Source organism: Apus apus, chromosome 3 (assembly GCF_020740795.1).
Source record: "Apus apus isolate bApuApu2 chromosome 3, bApuApu2.pri.cur, whole genome shotgun sequence".
Classification (NCBI taxonomy): domain Eukaryota; kingdom Metazoa; phylum Chordata; class Aves; order Apodiformes; family Apodidae; genus Apus; species Apus apus.
Genome location: NC_067284.1, coordinates 64,284,374 through 64,310,368, shown reverse-complemented (window position 1 = coordinate 64,310,368; position 25,995 = coordinate 64,284,374). Strand labels below are relative to the sequence as shown.

General features: G+C 36.4%; 1 protein-coding gene across 4 annotated transcripts in view; it reads right to left on the bottom strand.

Moving 5' to 3' along the window:
• Positions 1-25,995, bottom strand: part of RAB3GAP2 (RAB3 GTPase activating non-catalytic protein subunit 2) — a 46,771-nt gene that overhangs the window by 10,056 nt on the left and 10,720 nt on the right. For 3 of the 4 annotated variants that reach the window (XR_007889007.1, XM_051614503.1, XM_051614504.1), the window contains exons 3-26: positions 24,235-24,358; positions 22,811-22,892; positions 20,685-20,732; positions 20,493-20,568; positions 20,243-20,344; positions 19,062-19,161; positions 16,441-16,539; positions 15,460-15,608; positions 14,420-14,499; positions 14,215-14,304; positions 13,259-13,398; positions 11,389-11,605; positions 10,930-11,073; positions 10,589-10,671; positions 9,976-10,040; positions 9,468-9,558; positions 7,067-7,194; positions 6,138-6,351; positions 4,136-4,233; positions 3,184-3,289; positions 2,097-2,257; positions 916-1,132; positions 372-545; positions 134-240 (exon numbers count right to left, since the gene is read on the bottom strand). Coding sequence is in view for 3 of the 4 variants with exons in the window: in XM_051614503.1 (XP_051470463.1) it covers positions 134-240; positions 372-545; positions 916-1,132; positions 2,097-2,257; positions 3,184-3,289; positions 4,136-4,233; positions 6,138-6,351; positions 7,067-7,194; positions 9,468-9,558; positions 9,976-10,040; positions 10,589-10,671; positions 10,930-11,073; positions 11,389-11,605; positions 13,259-13,398; positions 14,215-14,304; positions 14,420-14,499; positions 15,460-15,608; positions 16,441-16,539; positions 19,062-19,161; positions 20,243-20,344; positions 20,493-20,568; positions 20,685-20,732; positions 22,811-22,892; positions 24,235-24,358 (2,895 nt within the window). In the remaining variant the exon portion in view is untranslated. The remainder of the gene's footprint in view (positions 1-133; positions 241-371; positions 546-915; positions 1,133-2,096; positions 2,258-3,183; positions 3,290-4,135; positions 4,234-6,137; positions 6,352-7,066; positions 7,195-9,467; positions 9,559-9,975; positions 10,041-10,588; positions 10,672-10,929; positions 11,074-11,388; positions 11,606-13,258; positions 13,399-14,214; positions 14,305-14,419; positions 14,500-15,459; positions 15,609-16,440; positions 16,540-19,061; positions 19,162-20,242; positions 20,345-20,492; positions 20,569-20,684; positions 20,733-22,810; positions 22,893-24,234; positions 24,359-25,995) is intronic. The other variant, XM_051614505.1, reaches the window with a different exon arrangement.

The window sequence follows — 25,995 nt, the reverse complement described above, 5'->3', positions numbered from 1 at the left end:
CAGAAAAACTGTACCTAGTATGCTTTCGAAGTCAGTCTTCTTAATGAGAGCTTTTATGAACTATTACAAAGTTGTGAAACTGCTTGTTTTGAGTAGCTCTTAACCATTACTCCTGCAAATGTAATCCTTTTACCTCTGGGTCCTTATTCCACTGTACTACATATTCCCAACAGCAATGTGCATGGAGTACATCCACTTCAAGACTACATGGAAATTGCTGATACGCTAGTTGCAGCAGTTCTAGAAAAAGAAAATCTAAAGTTACCAGACAGACCTCTCCCTACTGTCATTTCTGCTGCTGCACAACAGTAACAATTAAAAAACATCTCTGCAGACATTTAGAATTTGAAGAAGTCATGTTCTTTTCTTACCTAGGATCGTTTCCAAGCCTTTATCTGTTTCTAGTTCCTCAAGAAAAATATTAGTATGCATTTCTATAGATTCTTCAGCAATTTCTGTATTGCTTTTGTATTGGGCCAAATTCAGTACAAGAGGACTGAAGCCTTGCTTAAAAACCCACTTTGCTACAGTGTCAGCAACACCTCCTAAGACGGTAAGAAAAAAAAAAAAGGAAAAAAAAATAATTATGAGGTATAGTCAGCATATCCCAGAAGATTTACAGTCCAGAATCAAATAACAAAAGAGTTTTAACTACTACGATTAATTACATAAAGATAACTCATACCAATTAGGAAGCTTCCTAATCTACTGATTAGAGATCTACAATGCAGTCTTTATGGTAATATTCTCATACATTTTAAAAACACTATTCTATTGTTTGGATTGGTTTTTAAATTCAGAAAAGTAATCAGCAGAATCATTTCCAGTGCAGGGTGTATCATAAATCAAGGTAAGGATGGCTTAGAAGTCTATTAGAAAGACAATCAACCATCTTTCCAAGAGAAAAACGTTTACCTTTTCCAGCTTCAAGCAATTTTTTTACAGAAAGCCTGCCCAAGGGCTCACTCTGGAGTGATGAAACTCTTTTTGTCCTTTTGGTCACTTTGCTATGCAGTAGTGTTTGAAGTATCAGACAATCCTCTAGCTGTTTCAGCAGAAGTTTCCAATATTCAGTATCAAGGGAAAGTGCCTCCCAGGATTCTGTGTCTGAACCTACAGTTATTTGGGAAAACTAACAGAACATATGAACTGGTTTAGGTCTGTTCACTTAAAGTAGCACATTTTTGTTAAAAAAACCAAACAACACAGTATTAAAATGGAAAGGTATATCCTAAGAGCTACTGCACTTCCAATTATAATTTAGGTCAAGATATGTACATTCACAATTTTGCCAACATCAATTAATATCTCATGCTACTAAGAAGATGCACAGACTCTTAAATAAAAAACATAAGGGATTAAAAGGATCTGAATAGCCATCTTATAGTCCCATTTTAAAGTCCATATGTAGTTGAAAAATGGGTTAGAATCCCCTCAAAAAGATTTAAGTCCTCCACTGTATACACATTCCCTACATATATGATTAACTCACCTAACATTTAAATTTTGTACCATATGAAAAAATACATGGGTAAAGCATAGTATGTTGCAACATAACATTCTTACCTGGGCAACACTGACAATTTTAATACACAGAATTGCAATAGTTAAGATGAATGTGTAAAAATACTAAAACACTTTTTCATAACCTAGTTATGATTTATAAGGTAGTCTATTTACAAGATCAAACCACCTAAGCCCCTTCTAATCTATTAAGACAACTAGCACAACACACATACCCCTAAGTGCTATTTAGGAACTGAATAACATTTTCAATCTCAAATTGCAACTCTGCCTGCAGCCTCACAGTATTCATCCCAACTTAGTGAAAAGATACTTATTGCCAAGAAAACCAAATACCCACCATCTTAAGAAGGCATAGTCAACATTATTTGCTATCATGAGAAAAACTCACTGTACAAGTACCATCACATACTTAAAAATGTGTAGTAAACACTTCTGATATATATAATTCATTCACCTCAGTATAATATTATTCCAATTCAAACACAGGATGTTATTCCATTATAAAGACAGCAATTTGCATGGAACTGATATAGCAAATAAAATAGAAGGGGAAGTTTGAGATGACTTACCTTTTTCTCTGTCACACTGTCAATGATTTCCGCAGTTACCGAATGTCCAACATGGGCAGATAACAAAGCAGCTGCATTATTTTCAGACTGAACACAAGCTGTACGCATCTGCTGCCACCAGGGGGAAACCGACTGCGTGTCCCATGACTCATCTATAGCAACTGTGGAGAAAGGTAGTGTAGGACAACTCAACTTGGGCCAGGGGGGGTTAAAACTAGTAAAGCAGCAACCAACCCTGAAAGCATCACTTACTAATACAGCTTATATTAGAAGCCATTTCCAATCATTCTATGCTATCTTTTTCTAGATGTGTAACATACAATTTCTAGATTATAAATCAAATTTAACATGGAATAGTGGAACGTGAACTACCCTGTCTCCCAAGTTTCAGTTGTACGAAACAGGCAATAGATATAAATTGGTAGGCAGTAAAATCTGCTGCATGCTTACCAGATCTAAAGAATATTACAAACTGATGCTTTGCAATGCAGACAGCTTCTTTTGTGATTTCAAGGTGCCATGTGTATTGTCAAGCTAGCTCTCTTCAGGCTATCCTGATGTTTGGCAGAGAATTTATTCAGGCAGCAGTAATTTATTCATTCTTCCAGCTTTTATTCATTACACAACTTACCTCAAATAGTAGCAAGTTGATTCTACAGAGCATCCCTCAAGCTACAGAGATGTTCAGTATGCAAATGATGCTAGAATAATGGTGTTTCAATGGGTTAAAGAAACTTGAAGGACTTCTGAGAGTCAGTCAACACAAGGAAGAGGAGCAGGACTAAACACACCAAAACTGGAGGAAGGGGAGAGCTGGACAGCCACCGTCTGGTGCCAAACAGGAGTTGTGTCAGCTTGGTGGAGAGTGAAACTGAAGGGCACGAGGAAGGCCTTTAACTGTGACACTCTTCAGATTTTGATTGGAACTTGAATTACATCTTGAGTTTCATCACAGTGCAGCAATTAGCTCTGTTACATTATTTGTGTGTGCATGGGACAAACTAAGTGATAATATAAGAGGATCAGAGCAACAAATTTCTAATAATTAGTATAGATTGTGTTTAAGTGTTCCAGATGCACCTCTCACCTTTCATTTTGCTCAGAAGCGATAGCATAGTGTGAAGGCAACTGACAGAATCTGGTTTGTCTAGCATATCTTTTTCCTTGGAAAGCCATAAATTTAAAAGGAGTGACTGTAAAAAAAGAGAATATGGAATTAAAGCAACAGAATGAAACTCTAATATTGTAATACACCTAATGCAAACACTTTCTCAAACAAATTTTGTGTCATGGAGCAGAAGTGCTGTATCCATGAACCCTTATCATATTAACATAGAAAGTTAAAACTATATTGCATAAGGGAACCAATGGCAGACTTTGAAATGAAACAATACAATCCGTATCTTTCATTTTAAAAGTTATCTTAGAAAACATCTTCTGAAGGAACAGCCAGCTAACAGCAGTATGTTAAAAATCTCAACTTGATAAACATTAATATTACAGCTAAAATATAGTTATTAATATTACAGCTAAAAATATTTACAATCCAGGTAATACTGAAACAGGTATTTCCATCGTTATCTAGTGGAAGTAGCAAAAGACTAAAATTACATGTGAAGGATGAAGATGATTGTCTCAATACTACAAGCAATTCTGAAAAAAATACTAATTCTTTTTAAACTTGTTTGCTTGCAAAAGAGAATTATAACAAATTTATCAGTATCTGAAATTAACTGCACCCATAATTTTTGGTTCTTTGCGGAAGAAATCTTCAGCAATTATTATTATAGTCCTAAATGCATACTCTAGACATTTCCACTAGTCAGTTTATACTAGGAGTTCTTCCTTGGGTTTTTTTGTGTTTTTTCTTTGACAACTCTGAAGTGGGACCTATAAATATGAGCACCTAAAGAACTGAAACTCTGAGCAGAACCTGAACACACCATTACTCCAAGGGTCAAGATTCAGAATTTTTCCTGTTAACATTTTGTTTTCAAAATACAAAATCCAGGTTTTAAAGTATGTAATAAATATCTTACCAACAAGATTTGAGGGGTAAAACCAGCTGATTCTAATGCATGACACATTTCCTCTGCAGAACTCTCCCCACACAAACACTTCCAGAAGAAAAAGCTGCCTGAAGCAAAAATTAGTAGACATTAAGAAGACATCTAAAGCCACAGCTTCTCCCCTTACACAGAAGATCATCTGTTGATTGGGTCTCACTGAGTGCAATACACTTGGTGGAGAAGAACTGTAGAATCACAGGGTTGGAGGGACCTCTGAAGATCCTCAAGTGTTCTACTATTACAGGAGTGACTTGGAAAACGGATTTAAAACAAAACAAAGCTTATTACACTGCTCTGATTACACATTTTGTCCAACCCAAAGAATGGCTTCAAGCATTGGACAAGTTTATTCATGGAGTAACCCAGAACTGTGTGGCAGCGTGTTGTACCTCATATAGCAAACTGGTGGTGGTACTCCAACCAATTAAAAAAACAACCCAAAAGTATACAATTCATACCTTACTAGCACTACAAGAAGTAAGCATCCGTCAAAGCAGAAGAAAATTGGAAAAACAAGATCTGCAAGAAACCATCTAAACTGCTCAGCATAACATTCATGTTTCAATTATGTTTGTTTATAGTTAAACACCCTAAAAGTTCCTGGTGATGCTTGTCCAAGGCAGTGGGGAGAAGCATACTTCTATCCCAGTTCTTATAGCCAGCTATAATCTTACAGTAGCGAAAATGTAAATTCTAAGATTAATTAGAAACATCCTCTGATCTTCATTCAGATGAAGGCCAAGCTCTTCTAACTTTTTAATCTAAATTCCTCTCAAACTCTTGACAATTAAAGCAGGAGGCTACAGAGTCAACAACATACAACACCTGTGGACAGAACTCTGTGCTTGCACCAAAACTTCTCCTGAAAAGACAGTGCCTTTGAGACAGATTTAGCTCAAGCTGCTTCCACTAGTTATTTCCCCAGAGTCCCTAAAGGACAGTCCAAAACAGATTTGCAAATCAAAGCAGACCACAGACAGTAACTCCACCCCACATCCCAATAGACATACCAGACACTCTCATCCATAATGTTTCATCCAAAATCTCAACTCTACAAATACAGGGTCCTTACTCCTTCACTTAACAGTCCTTTGCTGCCTCTGGTCAGCTCCCCCATCTCTGAGGGTCTGACAGTTAGTCCTGTCATTAACTGAACTCTTGAGGTGCTGTGACCCCACAAAAACAGTGGGATACAACTGCTCTGTAAAGTACCAAGTTATCACTGTCCAACTTAGTGGCATTAAAAAGTGAGTGAACAGTGATAACGTGGCTTTAGGGTAATTATACCCACAGATGTACTTAACTTCTAGTATTATACATTTACGTAGAAAGACGTGTCATAGAATTATTTGGGTTGGAAGGGACCTTAAAGATCATCTAGTTCTAACTCCCCTGCATGGACACGGACACCTCCTACCAGACCAGATTGCTCAAAATCCCATCCAACCTGGCCTTCAACATTTTCAGGGAGGGGACATCCACAGGTTCCCTGGGCAACCTGTGCCAGTGTCACACCACCCTCACAGTAAATAATTTCTTCCAAATATCTAATCTAAATCTACCCTCTTCTACTTTAAAGCCATTACCCCTTGTCATCTCACTACAAGCCCTTGTAAACAGTCCCTCCCTAGCTTTCCTGTAGCACCTTCAGGTACTGGGAGGCTGCTATGAGCTCCCCCTGGAGCCTTCTCTTCTCTAGGCTGAACAACCCCAAGTCTCTCAGCCTGTTTTCACAGCCCTCTGATTATCTTTGTGGGCCACCTCTGAACTTGCTCCAAAGAGCTCCATGTGCTTCCTGTGTTGGGGGTTCCAGAAATGGACACCTAAGGCTGAGTCCAGAATTAGCACTATCACATGCTACTTCAAGGCAAGCCAGCTTGTTACAACCCCCAAATCAAGGCTAAAATATTTATACCATCTTAGATTATAATCTGTCTTTAAGCAATTTGGCAAACAGTTCAGTAGCTCTTACCTAAAGCCACATATTCTCCATCTTCCATATTCTTCACATTAATCACATCCTTTTCATACTCCAAGTACTCTAAGAACATTTTCACAGACAATACATCTTCCTTCACATCAGTAAACTGATCAGTAGTTTGGGTGTTTTCTTTCTTGTAGTTCTCCAGTAAAGCCTGGAGCCTATGAAAATCTTTTTCTTCCAGCCGAAGCAGTTCAGCCAAGTCCTTAAAAGCAAAAGCCCAAAAAATTGCACATCACAAGACTAGGGCAAGTGGATGTTTTACAAAACAGTAAACACCAAAAGTCAAAAAAGTCAAAATAATTTGGTTTTAACATGAAAAATGCCCTTAAAACAGGGCAAAAAGATTGAATAATCTCAAAATCAAGTTATTTGTATAGCTCTAGCTTAATTTTTAGGGACTTCAAGAGATACAGTTTCCATATTTAGATCCTATTCACAGTATTAATAATCACCCATCAAACAAGGCCATAGAACACAATTCCATATGTTTTTTATAATGGATAAGCAGTTTTATAAATGCTATCAAAAGCAAGCCATATTGCAACGCTACACAAGCAAATACCAGAATTTGTAATTTCTGCTGGTCTGAAAACACTCCTCCAAAGCTAAACAACGTTAAGAACATGCTATGAACTTTGGATAAAAGACTGCAACCAGGAGGTCTTAGTTCCATTTTCACTTCTGTCTGAACTTCATGAGACTGCTAAAAAATATTAGGTAGTTTTGAATATTAGGCACTTGTATGAGTGGTGGTGAGGGAAGGAAGTGTTATAAACCAATTACTTCATTAAAAGGTCCAGATCCCAAAAGCAGGTAACTTGCTTACCTAGTTATTTTATCCAACGCTTTGAAAAGATACTTTTATGCTTAAATCATCACTTGACTCTGTAAGACAACTGAATATTGAATTTACTTACATTATCTGAGGGTGGAGTGTTTTTTGGTATGCTTTGGGAATTTAGTTTGCTAACTAGTTCATAAAGATTTAACAGCTTTAACTTGTTTGCACAGAATTGCAGTAGTCCTTCATCCACACATTCGAGCTCTGAGGAGAAATAAAACCACATTTGAACTTGAGTGTATAGCCTGGAGTAGTGAAACATACTTCCCAGTTGCATTAAACTCCTTTATTAGAACTGGAGGACTTGAGTCTCTCAGTGTAATTTTTGATGCACTGCTACTTGTAGTGATTAATTTAATTCATGGCAGTATAAAACAAAAACTATTTTTAAGAGAAGTGTTAGAGAAAGATATCAGGCTCATTTTTAAACTGAAGGAGATTGACAAAGTGGAAGTGAACAAAGGCAAGTAATAGAATGGTTTCATAGAATGGTTTGGGTTGGAAGGAACCTTAAAAGATCATCTAGTTCCCACTGTCTTTTCCTGGCTTAAGGCTAAATCAGAGACTGCCAAAAAGTGAAGTACACTAAGTCCCAAATGTATTTTCTTTTATCAAGAATTAAATGTCAAACTACAATCTTTTATTCATTATGCCAGTATTTTAAACATATTCCTTGCATGATTATATATGAGAGCATGACTATTTACTGATATGAATTCAATTTTGTCTCTGCAAGACACTGTCTTTTGTATTTCTACAATCTTAGTCTCAGAAATTTCATGTACCTGTTGACATTCAAATATTAGTAACAAAGCAATCAGAATATAAGAAGCTTACACCAACATGATGTTGAAAAGAAAAAAAACAACAAAAAACACCCATTCTAACTTTTTTTTTTTTTAAAAAAAGCATTTTACAGAGATCCTGAGAGGAGTTTTCTTTAGAAAAGGTATCTCTGGATGTATCATCTTCACCTCAAACAGCTTCTAAACATTATTTTCTCCTTATTGAACCTTTAAACATTTAGCTACACTGCTATTAAAAATCCTACGAACAAAAGAGAAACACAGAACTTGCTGCACGGTCATGTCACCTTTTGTGCACAACCACAGCACTCACAGAGTCCAACATCTGTTTCATAGCATCTTTTACCTACTAAGCACAAGCGGAAAGATACAGCACCACCCTTCTGAAATAAGAAGGCTGGAACACCAGTTAAGTTTGTTCTTTATTGTGACTGTGAGGAAGTAATGTTATGTTTGACAGTAAGAGATTAATGATGAAAAATACAAACTAAACACACCTCAGCAAGTATACAGTTCTGTCAATCTCTCTCTTCAGTGGGAAAGGGCATGTTTCAGTTTTTCTTTGTTTTTCTTTAGGAGTTCTAATAGATACTGATAATGCTAGTGATTTAGAACACCAGATCGAAGTTAGGTAGAGAACTGCATATGTGAAGCTCTCCATCTCTATGTAGTTCAATAAAACAGTTTAAAAGAAAAAACAATCCACCACAGATACAAGTGAAAGAAAGATTTCCTCTCAAGGCTTTGAAACTATGAAAACATGTTGTCACATTCTCACTGAGGTGGATCATGGGACACAGCCTTTGTAATTGACAAATGGTTTATTCAGGACTTCCACACCACAGTGGTAGGGATTTCTTGACTCCTATTGCTAAAATCACACCATCTAACAAGGTGAAATCAATCCAGTGATAACAAAAAATAAGAAAAAGCAGACTTCTATTGCCAAGAAGTCCCAACACATGCAAAAAAAAGTGATAGGCACATGGTTATCCACTCTATTTCTCGATACCCAGGTAAGTCTCCAAAATTGGGTCACCTCAAACACGAAGAAAGTTCTCTCGAGTGTATAATTTCAAAGAAACAATCTTTCAAGGCTTCCAGCAACAAGATTTTGAATGGGTAATGACATTTCCTGACATTGACTGAAATCTCTGGCAGAACATATGAAATCTTACTTCAGTGAGGTTTACCAAGATACTAGGCATCTGGCCAGAGATCAGATCCTTCATGAGGAGGATGTTGTGCTTCCAGTACCTGAGAATTCACAGATCCAAAGTACCTTATCCTTGCTGTGTTCCTTGGAGAGAGAGATCAATCTACAACTTCTATGGGCAAAAGTCTGTGAAAGCATCTTTCTGAAGGAAGCTTTTACTGGATCCAAGTACCCAGCCCAGTTGTTGGATTATTATTTTATTTTTTTCTTTTTAGATATAACCACAAATTCCTAGGCACACAGCAAGCACAGAAAACATCCTTACTAGCAAGCTACTTGCAGTCTGTATTTAAAAAAAAAAAAAAGTAGAAACAACATGCTATGGTATCTTGCAGCAAGACTAAGCAGACCAAGTCTGGTCTCCCTGTGGAACAGAATAGCTCTACAACAGTCTCACAACACTGCAGACCAAGTGCAAATGCCTCTCTGTATTTGCAAAATAAATATCCACCTACCTTGCTTTTTTAAATTATCCATTAATGTCTGAGTGATGCTTGTGAGAGATGAAAGTGGCACCCGTTCACTTGTCAATATACTTTCCAGAGCCTGTTAAGCAGATGTTCAACAGAATCAAACATTTACTTAATTTTACCATAAAAACATACAAGGTAAGCCAACAAAGCACAACTTTGACAAAGACTTTTCATCTGCCTTTACATATAGTTGCGACATAATTTAATCCTACACAGAAGCCTGCTCTCTTTTTATTATTTTGACTTTTATCATGGAAGATGCATTCAGGAAGTCCAGTCAAAATTATTTCTAGTCAATATGTTGTAAAACAAAAAACGACAGAAACACAAAACAAAAAAAACCCCACCAAAATAGCTCAATTACTTGCTTCATCTAACTCTAGGAAAAAAAATACACATTTTGAAAGATTTAAAAATATTTAGCACTCTAATCTGATATCCCAATTTTTTTTTTCTAATATTAAAAGCATACTGGCTTCTAAATTTTCACCTGTTTCTTTGTAGCAGGATATTTAATATCAAGTATTAGTTCCTTTGCTTCAGCTTCAATCGAATCTGCAAACAAAGACAACCATGACTTCATATTTCTGAAAAGCATTCTGAAAATCAAGTCAACTAGCACCACAGTTAAGATGCATGTAGGTTCATGCTATAGAGATTAAGACACTTTGATAAAAGTTGTCAAAATAAGATTACGGAAATTAAATTAAGTAACAGCTCAATGGTATCTTTTCCTCCAAGTCTGTTTTTTATAAGTAATATATATTATTATTAATATATATATTTCTTACAGGAAGAAGAGAGTCAAATGCAGAACCTCCATTACATAGCATAATGGTTGCAAATAGACCATCTTTTATGCAAGCACTCAAAGTAGAGTTTATTTAAGATTTATATGGCAGACAAGGCTTATACTGGATTCTTGCATGAGATAAATCTTATCTGATAGTTTATAAAAAAACACACGCTACTTAAATGTCATCATTCATAGCATATACAGCTGTCAGAATGCACCACAATTATATCTGTGTTTGAACACTGACAGGACAGATAAGAATCACTTGATAACATAAAATCTTAAGAAATGATACAAGAGAACCTACCCAAATCCGAGTTTTTAGCTTTGAGTAAAGAATTTAACTTCTTCACGAGATGCATATCCTTTGCTCGCTCACTCTTTTTATCACTGAAAGGAAATAATTTTAATTGTATGAGTGAAGAGAACTAGAGTGAATGATTCAGAAATTTTTAAAATTTTATGTATTTATGCTACTTTAAGGAAACATTATGGTAAAAAAAAAAAAATAATCAAGTTAATACCAACATTACCAGACAATTATTCAGCTTGAGAAAGAACACCAGAATTACTCTCTCTAAATTAAACATTGTTTCCAAAACCAATAATGAAATTAATTTGGTTAGACAGAGCACAGAAAATCCTTACCTCAGTGCTAAGTGGAAAGGTACGTGGAGAGTTTTCACACTTCCAGAGACTGGGTCAACAAGGCATATCTGGTAAATCTGAGGCTGCCATCCCTGACTGGTCACGTTGTTTAGACCCATTATTTTATAACCAGGATACAACAATCTGAAACCAACAAAACCCACAGCCTTTACGGGGAAGAAAAAAATTAGCAACCTTACCTTTCTACTTACTGAATAAAAATATGACGAAGTTTATAAAGCTAAGGTTTAACAACTGCTAAATGTGTTTTTCAGGAGACACTGCAGAGTGATGAAATGTGACAAAAATCCCCTTCTACACAACAACAAGCTGCATTCAGTAGAAACACTGTGGCCAACGCAAAAGGGCCTGCCAGCACTTTCCACTTCTAACATGGGCATATCCATGTACCACTCTACTGCTGCAAGGTAGTCACTATGCCTGCCTGCTGTTTCTTACCTACAATACTTTCCCACATTGAAGGCTCCAACCCGAGGCCCTTGCTGCGTGCTCCATACTTCCAGAATGCCTCTCCTTGGAGCATAGATTACAAGGAACTGAGCCACTCTGCTTGGACCTTGTGCATTTCCAAAAGGAGAAAAATCCATCTTCTCCGTTTCCCTCTCATGAAGGTCCTCCGTAGTCTGTATCCAACCAACTTCTGCATCACGGTATCCTTTGTAAGAGAAGACATAAGGACATTACTGGACAGAAATTAACACATGATAGTGCACACCACTACTCACTTAAGTACTATTCCAGCAGCAAGTTTTCTTAAACGTTGTTTCAAATAGTGCAACTCTAGCCAGTAGCCAGGCTCCTGTCAAGAACTGTGGTCCCTTGACTTAGAGCAGGGCCCACCAGAGGTCTTCTCAGAAGCACAAGCAGCCTCCTGCAAAGCTTTGGGGAGGAACAAGTTCTGCTGGGAGAAGCCACAAAGAACTCCAGAACTCATCATGTCTGTACTCTGGACATTACATCAACGCAAAATTGCTCAGACAAGAAAGATCTTTACTAAGTGCCAAGATCTCACATTTTGAAACAACAAAAAAATATGCTTTAAAGGAGATTTCCATGTAAATTTTTATTCATGTGTTTTTATTATTATGTTTAAGTGCATTAATAATTAAAATGCAGGTTTTAGTAATCCAATAAAAATACTCATCTTCACTCTCTTTCTGGTTAACTTAAATACTTTCCTGCATAAAACCATCCTAAACAAAAAAGGCAGAGATGCTCTCATGGTATTACTAAACTATATAACGGTTCAGTAAGTATAAATGAAAACTGCAAACTGTAAGTGAAATACTGATGTATAACACAAGTTTATGAAAAGATGTATTATACAAAAAAAGATTGAAAAGTATTCACAGCTCGATTAATGAGAAAAGTTATGATCCAGAAGACATAATTCAGTTGACAGCCTTGCTTAAAAAAAAACAAACCAAAAAACCCCAACACTATTTCAAATCTCAACAACCTGACTAGGGAAGGGCTGGGAAACTGTACATGTGTCTAGAAAATAAGATGTAGGGACACAAATAGTACTTCCTAGATAATATGAAGCCCTCAGTAACAAAGAAAAAAATAAGTCCAAGAATATCAGAAAGCACATATTAGAGATAATAGCTTCAACATACGAGAGAAGAAGAACGCACACAGGAAACGTGATTACTCTAGCTACTACACTGCTAGTGTGTCAATGACCACTGCTCTTCTGAATTGGTAGTGTGGGGCAGAGAAAAGAGAAGAGCTAGAGATTTTGTTTGTTCTTAAAACTTATCTTCAACTCCTAAAAAGCTGCAAAATTTTAATTATATAGAAAAGAGCTGTTGTAACATCAGGTATAGTTACAATTTGAAAGCTTAACCATCTGCATTTCTTTCAAAAAGCCCTCAGTTTAGAACAGACTGAACACTCGCAGTCACCACAATGAAATGAGAATCTAACAAGTTTATCATACTCATTTTTCAAACTTTTCATTTTTTCAGCAGAATTAAAGAGAACTTAATTAATAGAGCTAAAGCTCTTCTGAAACAAATTGTTAGGTGAAGAGCTTTCTTTTGAGATACAGTCTGCAGGGAAAAAAACAAAATCTATACAATACAAACAGACTGAACTTTTATTATAGGCCACATCAATATTTCAGGGATTGGTACAATGCTCTTATGGACTTTATATTACATCTCCCTTTAATATTTGCTTTGTAATAACACAATGTAAAGTCGGTCTTAATAACGGAAAAAAAACTTGGAAGTCAAAGTCTGAACATAAGAAACCAGAGTATTTTGAAGAATTCTATTTGCTAGACTAGCATACACTGTCATACCTTTCCACATGCGAACTGCAAGTCCTCTTGTAACATCCAGTAAAATAACCCTTCCAAAATCATCTGTTACTGCTGCCAAAGTGTTACATGGAGAAAGACATATTCTTTCACCATGACGACGGGAATCTGGAAGTCCAAACCTTAAAAAAAAATAAAGTCAAGCAAAAAATACTTTTAAAATCTTTAAAAATAGCAAACAGAGTATCTTACATGGACTAACATTTATTTTTTTAAGGTAACATAAATGTACAGGTAAAATTAAGAGCAAAGTATTAAAAAAGTTTTTGTGCTGTTTACTGGCAGATCTTGTAGGTCTGTTAAAGTCCTAGTGATAATCATAGTTTGGAAACCAGGATAAGCAATTGCCTTGTCATGCACTGTCAGACAAAGACCTTAGTGGAGTGGGTTACTTTTTAAACCTTCTCTTAATCCCAGCTAGTCTTGAGAATATTAAAAAAGCAACCAAAACCGAAAAACATGAAAAAATATCAAAAGCAATCAGGAATTAATTTAGTCTTTTATCAGCTTTCTTAACACATTAGGCTACAACCTGTTGTTCCTATTCTTCTCTCTCCACAATCAACAGGGAAACAGAATCCCTCCTAATTCTTGTAAGACTTTAAACTATATTAAGCAGCAAACACTTCATGTGGCTTCTTTGAAGCTCTTCAGTGATAAAATTCAGGACTGATATTCACATACTTACACTGTCATTAAAATGTGCAAACTGCTCTTCTACAGTAACAATTAACTCACACACTGGAAGTGGATGAGTAATTTGTCCAGAAAGATAAACTGAACTGAAACAAAGCTTAAAACAAATGACCTGCAAACTATTATCACTGCCTAAAGTCAAGAAAAATAAATATTTCCATCAATTATGCACCTTCCAAAATAATTCAAACAACTAAAAACACAAGAGATTTAATGCAATTGAGACAGTATGTAAAACTTACCTCACTGCCAATGGAGTTGCAGGTTCAACTTTTGGTTTCTGTTTCGGGGCAGTTTCTTCTTCATGTTTACTCTTCCAACCAAGCCAGCCACTTGCAATAGAAAAACACATTAGAGAATCATACTAATGGTCCTAAAAAAATCCTCAAACTATCACATAGCTACAAAAACAAAAAACAATTTAATGTAATTTTTTAATGTTACTACCTGGCAGCATTAAATAATGCTGAAGTCAGTTTACTTGCAACTGCTAAGGCAACATGAGACAACAGTGGCTGTGAGCTACCCTGAAAGAAAGGAATAAAACATTTAGAGAGTCAAGAAACAGTCAGCTGTGAGCCACCCTGAAATGAAGGAACAAAGTGTTTAGAAAGCCAAGAAATAGTTCTTACACTGAACTCAACTGCAGAATAGTTTTTCAGGCCTCCTATGGATTTTCAGCTCAGAAAGCATAGCTTTAAGACTGCAAAATTTTAATTCATTGCCCCCAGAAAAGCCATTCTGACATCTCTTTACCATTTCAAAATCCTCCTGCAAGTCACTGGTAGCTCAGTATGTTTGTCTGCAACAGAAGTTAAGAAAACCCTGTGTACTATTTATCATGGAGAGTTAGCTGGTGTATGGCTTTGGCATCCTTGCAAATATCAATGTAAGCAATTTTTCATAAATGTTGGAAAACCAAGTACAGAATTAAAATTCCAATTCTAGCATTTTCAATCAACTTTCAATCCTGATAAGGACAGTACAAACACAAGGTCTGAATGTTATAAACACACAGACACACTGCCATCCTTCTCCTCCAATCCAACAGAAGACAACAAAGTGTGCTATATATCATTAAGCAGTTTTCTTCTACAAATAGTAGTTCCACAACCACCACAATACACTCAGGCCATATGTGTACATGACCAAAGGCCTGCAAACTCCCTAAGATGCATGTTTACACATTCTCAACCTAATAAAACAAACAAACAAACACCCTTATGTTACTTGACTGGCAATAACTGAAAAAGTAAATTACGTGTCTATCACATTAATTTTAAGATAAAACATAGAATTTCTCATTAGCAGGAACCTGTGGTAGACATTACTATCACAACTGCTCCAAATCATTCCAGTTTCATAAGATCAGGAAGAGTAGAAAATGTCAGCATAAAATGAACATAGAAATATTACAGAAATTCCCATCTAGAAAACAGAAGGATTAATTACTCTAAGTTTCACCAAGTCAGCTTTGTAGTACATACCTCCAGGGCAAAAAAGAAACCAGTGAAAGGATTGGATCCAACAGTAACATACTGAGACATAGCAGGTGGGCTGTTTTTTATAGTTGCATTATATCCACCTATATTGGAGGCAGTCTTCATTTGATCAAAAGGAGACAGTGTCATGATGCCTAACAAAAACATTAAAGTGAATGTCTTATACTTTCAGAACAGAGGTATGCAATTGCTCTAAAAGTCTAAATATATTCCTGCCTTATTGACTGACCAGTCAACATTCAGAGGGAAGGGAGGAGGAGCAGCTTTAACCACAGAAATTCCAAAGAATACAGCAGAAATAGCCTACTGTACTTAGGTTAATTATAAAGGGTGATTTGTTTGTTTATAAGAAAAGAATCTTTCAGCAGAGTTCAGCAGGAAAAACCCATGTACCAAATTCATTTCACCTGCCTCATCAGCCCCTTTCTGACCTCTTACATGCTTTTATGAAAGGGGTGGAAAAGAAATTCAGCTAGTGGCCCTCAGATCTGCCTGACAAGAACCTGGGCTTCTGTGAATTCCGAAGAAGCAGAAGTCTTTGAGAGCCTGGAAGTCAGTTTGTCTTTTTTGAAAAGGAATAATCTCAAATTTTAGTTTATGCCCTAGACTTCAGAAAGATCCATACCAGTCTTACCCTGCCTGCCAGACAGTTCTTTAAAATGGCAGAAAGGAGAATAACTGCATCTCATCTAGTGTCTCTTGACTGTTTCTTGCCAAAAAAAACAGAAGATAGCTACAGCTGTAAACACCTTTCTCCACTCAAGTGGAGATGGGAGGCTCAATCAGACCAGAAAAGAAGGTAAAATATATTTTCAAAGATGGTTAATGAGATAATGAATTATGATAGCCTTCTTGCACTATTTATTTCTATCCAGCCAGTACTAGTAAGTGTTTTCAATCCAAATTTAACAGCACAAAAAAACATTAATTTAAGCCAAATATTTGAAATCAAACAGAAATGCTTACCAATACTAGCATGGTCAACAATTGTATCCACATCTTGCAAACCCCATTTCTTATAAGCTAATGGTGGGGGCTGAACATTCTCATTGCCAGATGCTGCAGCTGACAAAAGTTTATAAAACACAAAAAATATCCGACTGAGTGAAAGGCAAAGTAATAGCATAACAGCAGGGAAAAAAATAATGTAATCCAAACACACAAAATAATCTAGTTTTACATTAACATACATCTAAATTCCCCCTGAGCTTAAATGGTCTTTTGACATACATACCTTAGTGAAATAAACATTAAAAAAAAAAACTTAATAAAATTGCACATTATATTCTCTCACAACTATATTTTGTACTTGAAGAGAACTTTGTTTTACTAGTCAGTTTAATATTCTGCATAACTTTAAAATGCTACTGTAATTTATTTCTGTGGTCTGGGCACATTTAAAGTGGAAACTTCCCTGCCAAAGTACTTGCAAAGTCAGCACATTCAGTGGATACGTAACAGCATGAGACAGGAAGAGTGGTAAAACTAAAGTGATTATTGAAACTCTTAAAAATACCTGTTATAGCAAACTTATGTTATCAAGAATGAAAAAAAAATATAGCACTCTGGTTGCAGATAGTACAACTAGCTGTAAGTGCTTCTATGCAAATGGTGATCTCTCATTGAAAGAGCAGAGCATGTTCTCATGAAAGCAGATGGATGTGTCTTATTATAGGGGCTGTCTCCTTTATTATTTGATGCATGATTCACAGGATATCAGTACCTGAAGTCCTGATTCACAAGAGTTTTGCCTTATGTTCCCATGGAAATGCTACCTTTTCATTAAGAGGATAAGAATGGACATTAGTAGATAGACCCAGGGAACCACTTAGCACTGAAGGTCAGGATTTGAGCACAGCTAAAACCAGATGTCTAGGAAAGAATATTAAAACAAGGTCACATACCTGATGCTTCCTCTAAACCAACTTCCAAAGAGACCTTCTCAACCACAGGTAAGCTCTAAGCACTCAGTAAACCTTCAAAGCTTTCTTCTATACTAGTTTGTCTGTTACCCTCTTAGCCCATGCAGGCTTTTAGCATCCACATCAACCTCTAGGCAAAGAATTCCACAGTTTAACCTCACATTGCATAAAACCCGTCTAACTTTTTTTTCTAATTGACTATCACCTAGCTTCATTTCAGGCCACTTCATCCTGAATTGGAAGGAAAAGTGAGCAATGCTTGATTCAGAAAAATGTCTCACCACAGTAGCATTTCTGAGTTCTTTACCACTCATCCCTTCTATGTAAAATTCAAGCCTCAGTTTAAGGGTGCTGCTGTCCCAACAGTTCCTAATGCTGTCATGCTGGCAGATCCATTGTGCTTCCTACCTACACTCAGCCTCATGATTGTCTACTGGTGTGGCCTGCTGTAAAAACAAGAATCTGACAAATTTGAAGTACAACGAGAACAACCATGAGGAAACTCAGGAAAACAATTTGGCAACAGCACCCATTTAACGTTTTATCTTGCAGAATTTTAACAGCCTTATTCTTGTGCAATCTGCCACACAATACCGTTACATAGTTCTCTATCTCAGAAAATTACCCTGGTTCCAAACTAGAGTACCAACAGGCACTATACTAACAGACAAGGATCAAAAGCTGAACAGTCAAACAATGTACCAAAAGCTCTCAGGCACTAACACAAAAAGCAGTGACCATTACCAATGCCAACAACACAGCATTATCCCTTCCCATAAAGTTTTTACTGGGAAGCATTTCACTGGCTGTGAAAGCATTCTGACCTGCTAACAAGCACTTTAGCAGCATGCTGTGGATGAACCCCAGTGGGCACCTAAGCACCATCCAGCAGCTCACTCATTCCCTCCTAGTGAGATGGGGAAGAGAATTGGAAGAGAAGTATGAAAACTTGTGCATTGAAATAAAGACAGTTTACTAGACAAAGCAAAAGCTCCACATGCAATCAAAGCAAAACAATTAATTCATTCACTGCTTCACATCAGCAGGCAGGTGTTCAGCCATCCCCAGGAAAGCAGGGTTCCATCAAGCATAACAGCTACTTGGGAAGTCAAATACCATATCTCTGAACATTCCCCCCCCATCCTACATTCTTCCTCCCACAGTTTATCACTGGCCATAACATCATATGGTATGGGATAGGCCCTTTGTCAGTTGGGGTCAGCAGTCCCAGCTGTGTCCCCTCCCAATTTCTGCTGTATCCCCAGGCTGTTCGCTGGGGGGTAGTGGAAGAAGCAAAATTCCACTGATGCCGTATAAGCAACAGCTTCAGCAACAGCTAAAACATCAGTGTGTTGTCAACACTGTCTCCATCACAAATCCAAAACACTTCACCACACCAGCTACCAAGACGAAAATGAACTCTATCCCAGCCAAAACCAATATTGTGGGGAGACTGTACAAGACAGCCAGTGCTACTGGGACAACTTGTGTTCCGAAAACATTTTTTGTAGAGGAAGACATTTCCATGTATGCAGCAGATACCAATACATTAATGGACAATCAAGGAAGATCCAAATCCCACCTTGATATTTAACAAACGAAGTAAATTTCATGTCTTGTAAACTATCAACAGAGTCAGAAATAAACCTTTCCTCTCAAACGTACCTCTTGCTACCTGATTGCGACATGCACGAAGGGACTGGAAGAGGCTGAAACCATCGATTGTCACAATCGCTGCTGGGTACAAGATACTTAGTTCTTCATTCTGGGGAAGAAAAAGGGAAGGGGGACAAAATACAGCAATCACTATTACTGTTGCAACATCTTATTTTCTAGCTTTTTATACTGCTAACTACACAAAGGTGAGGTTTACATCCAGAGAGTTAATAACTAACAAGCCCCAAACAACAGAATAAGGCAGAACTACAGAACCAGTGTTAAACCATCCAATATACGAGTAAGTTATTTAGGCACAGCATTTTCTATTTTTGTCTTCTTCCAATGACTTTCATGTTTGCTTAATGTATTTCATGGCTTAGGGAGAAAACACAATAGTTACAGCAGCTCATGAAGGCCATAGAAAAACAGGTTTGTCTAGAATGCAAGTATCAAGGTTGTATGAGCCCAATTCTGAAACTGGACTAGTGCCTAAATTACCACATGGGCACATAAATGCTAATTTGGTGATATAAATTCAAGACTCAAATTCATTAATGCTTCTGTATTTCAAAACTGATAACAAAATGTCATGCTAAATCTCATGAGCATTTTTATAAAGCAAACTTAGAAATTCCAGTAACTTCCTTAGTTTTCTGCATAAAGCATGCCAACTCAGCCAATAGCAAAGAAAGCTGGCTTTTCTACTAAATAGCCTGAGCTACAAGAGCCTTCTCTGCAAGGCATACTTGTAATGACATGCAGGTTCCCAGTACTCTCTCATATAAAGAATGTTTTAATTTTCAGTGATCTTCTCTGTGAAATAATTAAGGTAAGTTCTTATGAATGAGTACACACACATATTGGTACCTGTCAAGGCCTTTCATCCATACATTATTGTATTTTGTGCACATTAATGAATAAACAGGAAATTAATGAAGCCTTCCTTTGCAAGGTTATCACACAGAAAAATGGAACAAATCTACAGAGCTATTAATACTCCAAAAGATAAAAGGAAACTCTGAATCCTCAAAAGTACACAGGCACGAATACATCTGTAACAAGAAATCTAGAGTCTCTTGTTCTAAATAATTGTCCACTCAGCAAAATCTGGTAAAGGATTCACAGAGAAGACTCCCTTCCATACCCCATAACACTGCCAATTTGCTTTTGAAATAATCTGACAAAACCTGTTCTGTGACACCAGGATGCCTGGGAATTTCATAGGTTCTGCACTTAAGCTGTAGGACAGGATCTTCATTTAAAAGCTGTGCAAGAAGCAGTACTCCACTCTATGAAAGAAAGAAAGAAAAACAAGCATGAACATCTGTCCCTTTTCTTAGGGAAGGCAAAAAAAGTACTATCTGCAGAACCAGAAATTGTATAGAAATAAATGTTTATTACAACAGCTTGCTTGTGCTGCCATGCTGAGAAACATACCTCGGTGTAAAAACGAACATAGCCAGAGGTGAAGCCAACCACAATGCAGGTCCAGTCAGGACGGCCTGTAGAGCTCCTGTTTCACAGAGATATACTGGAAGTTAAAAACAAACCCTGCTCTAAGATATAGACATACAAAAGTGTAAAGTAAGGAAACTGATGATGCATATACATAGGAACATCAATCCTTACCTCTTCTGACTTGCCAATGGGATACACAATACACTACTCACACATTCACTAGAAATAGAAAGACAAAACTAATAAGCATGTTTTTTTCTCCCATCATGAAATTTTGCTCTACACAAGAGTTCTTTCCAAGTTAGCATTTTTAATAATTAGCAATATATTAAGGCAGCACACAATATATAAATTTTACCAAAATTATTAAAAAAAACTTTTGTTTTAAAAACATTTTCAATTACCAGTTCAAAAGCACTCAGATTGCATGAGTGCTTATTACACCTTGTTAATGTTGACTTTTATCATTCACAGACTGATTATTCCATCGGTACTCTCCAGTAAAGATTCAAATTAAACCTCATTTATCTAAAGGAAAATATTTTTTTTTATCCCAAGAACAACTACTTTTTTTAAAAAAAGACTGAACTATAGTTATAAAAATAAATTTTTGAAATACATTACTCAATTAAGAAGATTTTATATTCATTGCATTCCACCACTTTATAATTTCAGAGCGTTTGAAGAGCTAACGTGGTCTTCCAAGTGAATGTAATAACTGAGCATGCTCAATGCATAGCAGGCAAAGCATGCAGAAGGCAAGCAGATGAGCAAGCCTCAATATCTCAAATCAAAAGTTAACTGTTACCATAATAGTAAGTTTTACATTGTCTGGGGAAACAGAAGCAGTACAAAGGTTTATAAAAGAGCAGATACATACAAGATTATGATATCCTAAACAGCACATAAAGCATAAATGCCTGCAGTAATTTATTATTTGCATTTTTGGCCACTTTCACTCCCCAAGGAGTGATTAAATAACCAGGCTAGACAATTGCAGAAAAAACCCCAAACTTTATAAATGCAAGCTTAACATGAGTGCAATTCAATTAAACAACTTCAAAGCAACATTAATGTCTCAGTAAAATCTCATCTTCCAATATCAAAGCTCAACCAACACAGAATGTTACCAGTTGAAGGCAACTTGGGTGGGGGCAGAGGCGGGGTGGGAAGTCTTTTGACAATCTGATACTAACCACCATATTTACACTTCCACAGAAATAGAACCCTGACCTGTAGGAAACACTTGAACACTTTAAATCAAGATGTAGTGAATATAACTGTATCTAAAGAAAGCTACCTGTTCTCTATGATAGCAACTGTAACAGTTTTAAGAAATCAACCCGCAAACAGAATTCCTTTTTGTTTTGTGTGTTTGTTTGTTTGAACATAAGATGACAGGGTTATTTCAGTGGTACTATGTGGAAAAAACCTGAAAGAGATGCACATAAACCAGCTCAAATGTGTGGCAGCAGCAGATATTTGAAAAAGGATAATGATTTTTACAGATTGGAGAGAAGCTGATTAAGTCAACACCTTTTGCAGCATAACAGAAGGTTAAAGCCAATAGGGAACATGTTCAAAAGCAGACAGCAACTCAAGGCTGCAAACTTCATTGACTTGCAAAATCGTCTTCCATATGGGAGATTCAAAAAAGCGTCTGTCTGGTTATTTGAAGACAGATGGAGCAAAAAAGTTGTATAAATACTAAACGTATGACCAAAGCAGATTTTACAATTCTACTAAATGTCTTAGAGCCCCAAAGCATTTCTTGATCAGAGAGATGACTTCGTATTTGCTAGAGGTTTGGAAAATTAAAAGAGGGATTTCTAAAACAGCTTCATACATTTCAAGTTGCAACAAGCCCTAACAAAACTTCATCTCTACTAGGATACTTCTTTTTTTTTCCTTCTATAACAGGAGCTTTAAAAAGCATGATAACCCAGTTCTATTAAAATGTCTAAATTACACGCAATTACACTAATTTGCACACAGTACCGCTAATAATTTGTATAAACTTGCCCTGAGATATCACACTATGCATGAAAAGTGACCTTTGCAGACAATATTTCTGCTCACTCAGGTTACTCCATTTCTCTTTTCTACATGAAAATGCTTAAGACCATGAACTCATTTCGATGAAAGCAAAAAAACAACCACAAACAACCAAAAAACCCCCTAAAAAACCCCACAAAAAAACCACAAACCACAACAAAACAGTACAAGTAAAAAGTATATAATACTAGTCATTAAACATGAAAATAACATTTTAATCACAGCTGTATTTCAACACCTACCCTTCTTCAACATTCAGAGAGCCACTCCAGCCAACAGCATATTGCATCTCCTCTTTTCCCTTGTCACTGTGCTTCCATTTAGCTGCCATTAAGAATACAGACACCATCCATAAAACTGTAATGTTTCCCAGCTCAAGATGTAGCTCTATTCCCAACCTTTTTGACTATATAATACACCCTGCCACACTTAAGATTAAGTATCAATTATAAACCTTGAAGACCATAAAAACAACCATTTTTAGTGACTGTTTTAGAGATATCTTGTGTTGTCTCAGAAATGTTCATGGGAATCCTACATAAAATCTGATAATTTTTAATAATTGCATCATAATCCAGTTTAGAAAACCTACATTTTCTTACTCACTGGGTGCTATTACAGCTGACATTTGATTACTGAATCATCTTCCAGGTGCCAATGGACAACTAATACAAAGTTAAGTGTTGTGTGCCATTTGTCCAACACGTAAAACCTGAGATACAGGAACTCTTCTGCCACTCTGTAGTACAGTTGCAATTGTGCAGTTCAGCAGCAGAAATTCTCCAGCAGGTGAGCAAAATCACCTCTTTATTCTTGATCCAACAAGAACTTTCTGAGGAATACTGCTATCTCTTACTTTTTTGTGAAAAATAAGTGACTAACCTATGTAAGTTTTGGAACACACAACTTTGCAGTCAATGACACGTGAAGCATGACAACTCAATGCAATCTGCTTAATTATGCAACTCTGAGCTTTAACGGCCTGTTTTTTTTTAAAATGGTATAACATTCCCCACGTCAGGACGTTTCCCTTCATCATTCTCACGTGCCACCAACTGCAGCTGTTAATAGCACCAGCACCCAGGTAACAGCACCTACATAAACAGCAGTTTTCTGATCGCTGTTCATATATTAACAAGAGCACTTTTAAGAGTTCTGAGAGCCCTGCTTTAGAATAAAATACAAAGTTATTCATTGTTTAGGATGGAGAAGAATTTTCTGTTGAAGGTGGAAATCTTCAAAACCAATTCACCTCAATAATCCCTCCTCCAAGTGACGCTGGCTCAGATAGCTCATTTTTTTCAAGGAAAAAAAAAAAAAGGTCAAATACTTCTTAATGGCTAAAATTAATACAGAAGTTTTGTTTACTGAGCACAATTAACATCAATATCTCTGAGCATCTCAAACAACTGGGTAGTTACAGTATATATTAAATTGAATTATTCAAGATAATTGTTTCCTCAGATCAAAAAAGCTGAGAAGACAAAACAACTTAGTTGCAAGAAATACCTAGAAAATGCATGACGTGCAGTATAAAACACTCAAAAATTCTTGGAGGTGTGACTTGGAGTAAGCAAGTGTGCCAGAGTGGGGGGTGAAGACACAGTATTGTCCTTATTACTATTAAATGTACTGGTAAATATACTTAAGTAGAATGTATACTTACGCACTAAAAAGACTGCTTTCTGTTCATTAGCTATTACCATCAGGTCATTTGTTGGTGACAAAGACAACACACAGTCCTGAAGCCAGTATTTTCTCTGGTTCTTGGAAGCAGATTCTTCTTCTTCCTACAGGTAAAGCTTTAATCAATATATGCAACAATTTTTAAATACAACAGGCCTTGCAAGATTTGCGACAGCATTTTGGCTTGCCCTCAATACCAGTGCCAAATGGATTATTACATATCAAGTCACAAGAGCTCCAGCTTGCATGAAAATCCACGAGAAATCAATCTAGCATTAATTCTGTGTGTTTACAAAAACAGAAAACAAAGAAGTATTCATCACTAACTTGACTCCTCACAATCTTCTGCTTTCACCAAAGAGACGCTGAAAGAATGAGACATAAAGCTTTATTATTATTAGAGACTGCAAAGAATATTTTTAGTTATTCTCATTAAAATTCATACTCCAAATAAACTATTTATCCAACCTTATGTACTGACCAGAATTGAGTAAATATATAGACACATGAAGAAACTAACCAAGTTGGCATCCACACTAAAGCCTCATGGTAACATGCAACAGGGTATCACCATGTACCTTTCCACAGCAAGAAACTTTACCATGAAACAAATTCAAATTAAAAAGTGCCACATTTTAAGGGTTTAACAATGGGTCAGTTAGATACCATTAGGTATAAAATAAAACTTATTGCATCTTTTTTATCCTCTGAGCAACCAGCCAAATATTTGAAGAAAACACACAGGTAGCTCCTGATTATCACAGTTCAAAGGCAGGAAATAGGCAATAGGTTTTGAATAGACTGCTACAAGGTCTCTCAGAGATGCCTCTCCTGTTTTCTTAGGTCCACCCTCTTACCTTAATCACAGCAATAAAATTGCTTTCCCCTGTCCACAGTCACCAATTCAGTAGCCACCTACCCAATCCTACCTCCTTCTAGCACTCCAAAATACCACTCCATCCTCCAGTATCTCAAAGCAGCTATACACAAAGTCCAACAACTTCTGTGTGATCATTTTCTGATCTGTGTAATTTGTTGTGTTGTAATAAAGCGGTACGTACTTGAAAATATACACATCTACTCCAATCAGAGAATAAACTGTAGGAAGAATTTACATGTCATGCTCATTACCAGCTGTTCATTATATTTATTTTCTTAAGGTTTTACCATTAAAAGTGACTTTGTTCACACAAGAATCTTCCGTATACCCATCATAAACACTAGAACAGTAACAAATATTCAGCTACCTATCTTTGTCCACACTATCACTTGCTTTGTGCAAGACTACATATTATTTTCATGTCATTTTTTCTGTTGAAAACCAAGTTTATAGCATCATGTTTTCCCAATTACTGACATTTTTCAAAACTTGATAAAGAGATTATGAAGTTGACTGAGATACTTGTGACAACTTTAACTCCTTATGACAGAGATATGTAAACATTGCATGACAGAGATAAACATATTATGTGTAAAAACACATAACCAAAACCTGAAGGAAATTATTTTAGTAATTTCTAATGTAATGATTTTCAAACTGAGGAAAAAGAAGCAGAAGTTAAAGGGCTCTCTAAGGATTAAAAGGAATTAAAATTGTATATCAGATAATTTAAATAAAATTATCTGCATGCATAAACAAAACACTTGAAATCTAAAGACATAAAATATGGCCATCTCATCTTAGTGACAAAAGTAAGCTTAGAGTTGAAACAAGAAAAGCACTGAACCTGTCAAAAGAAGC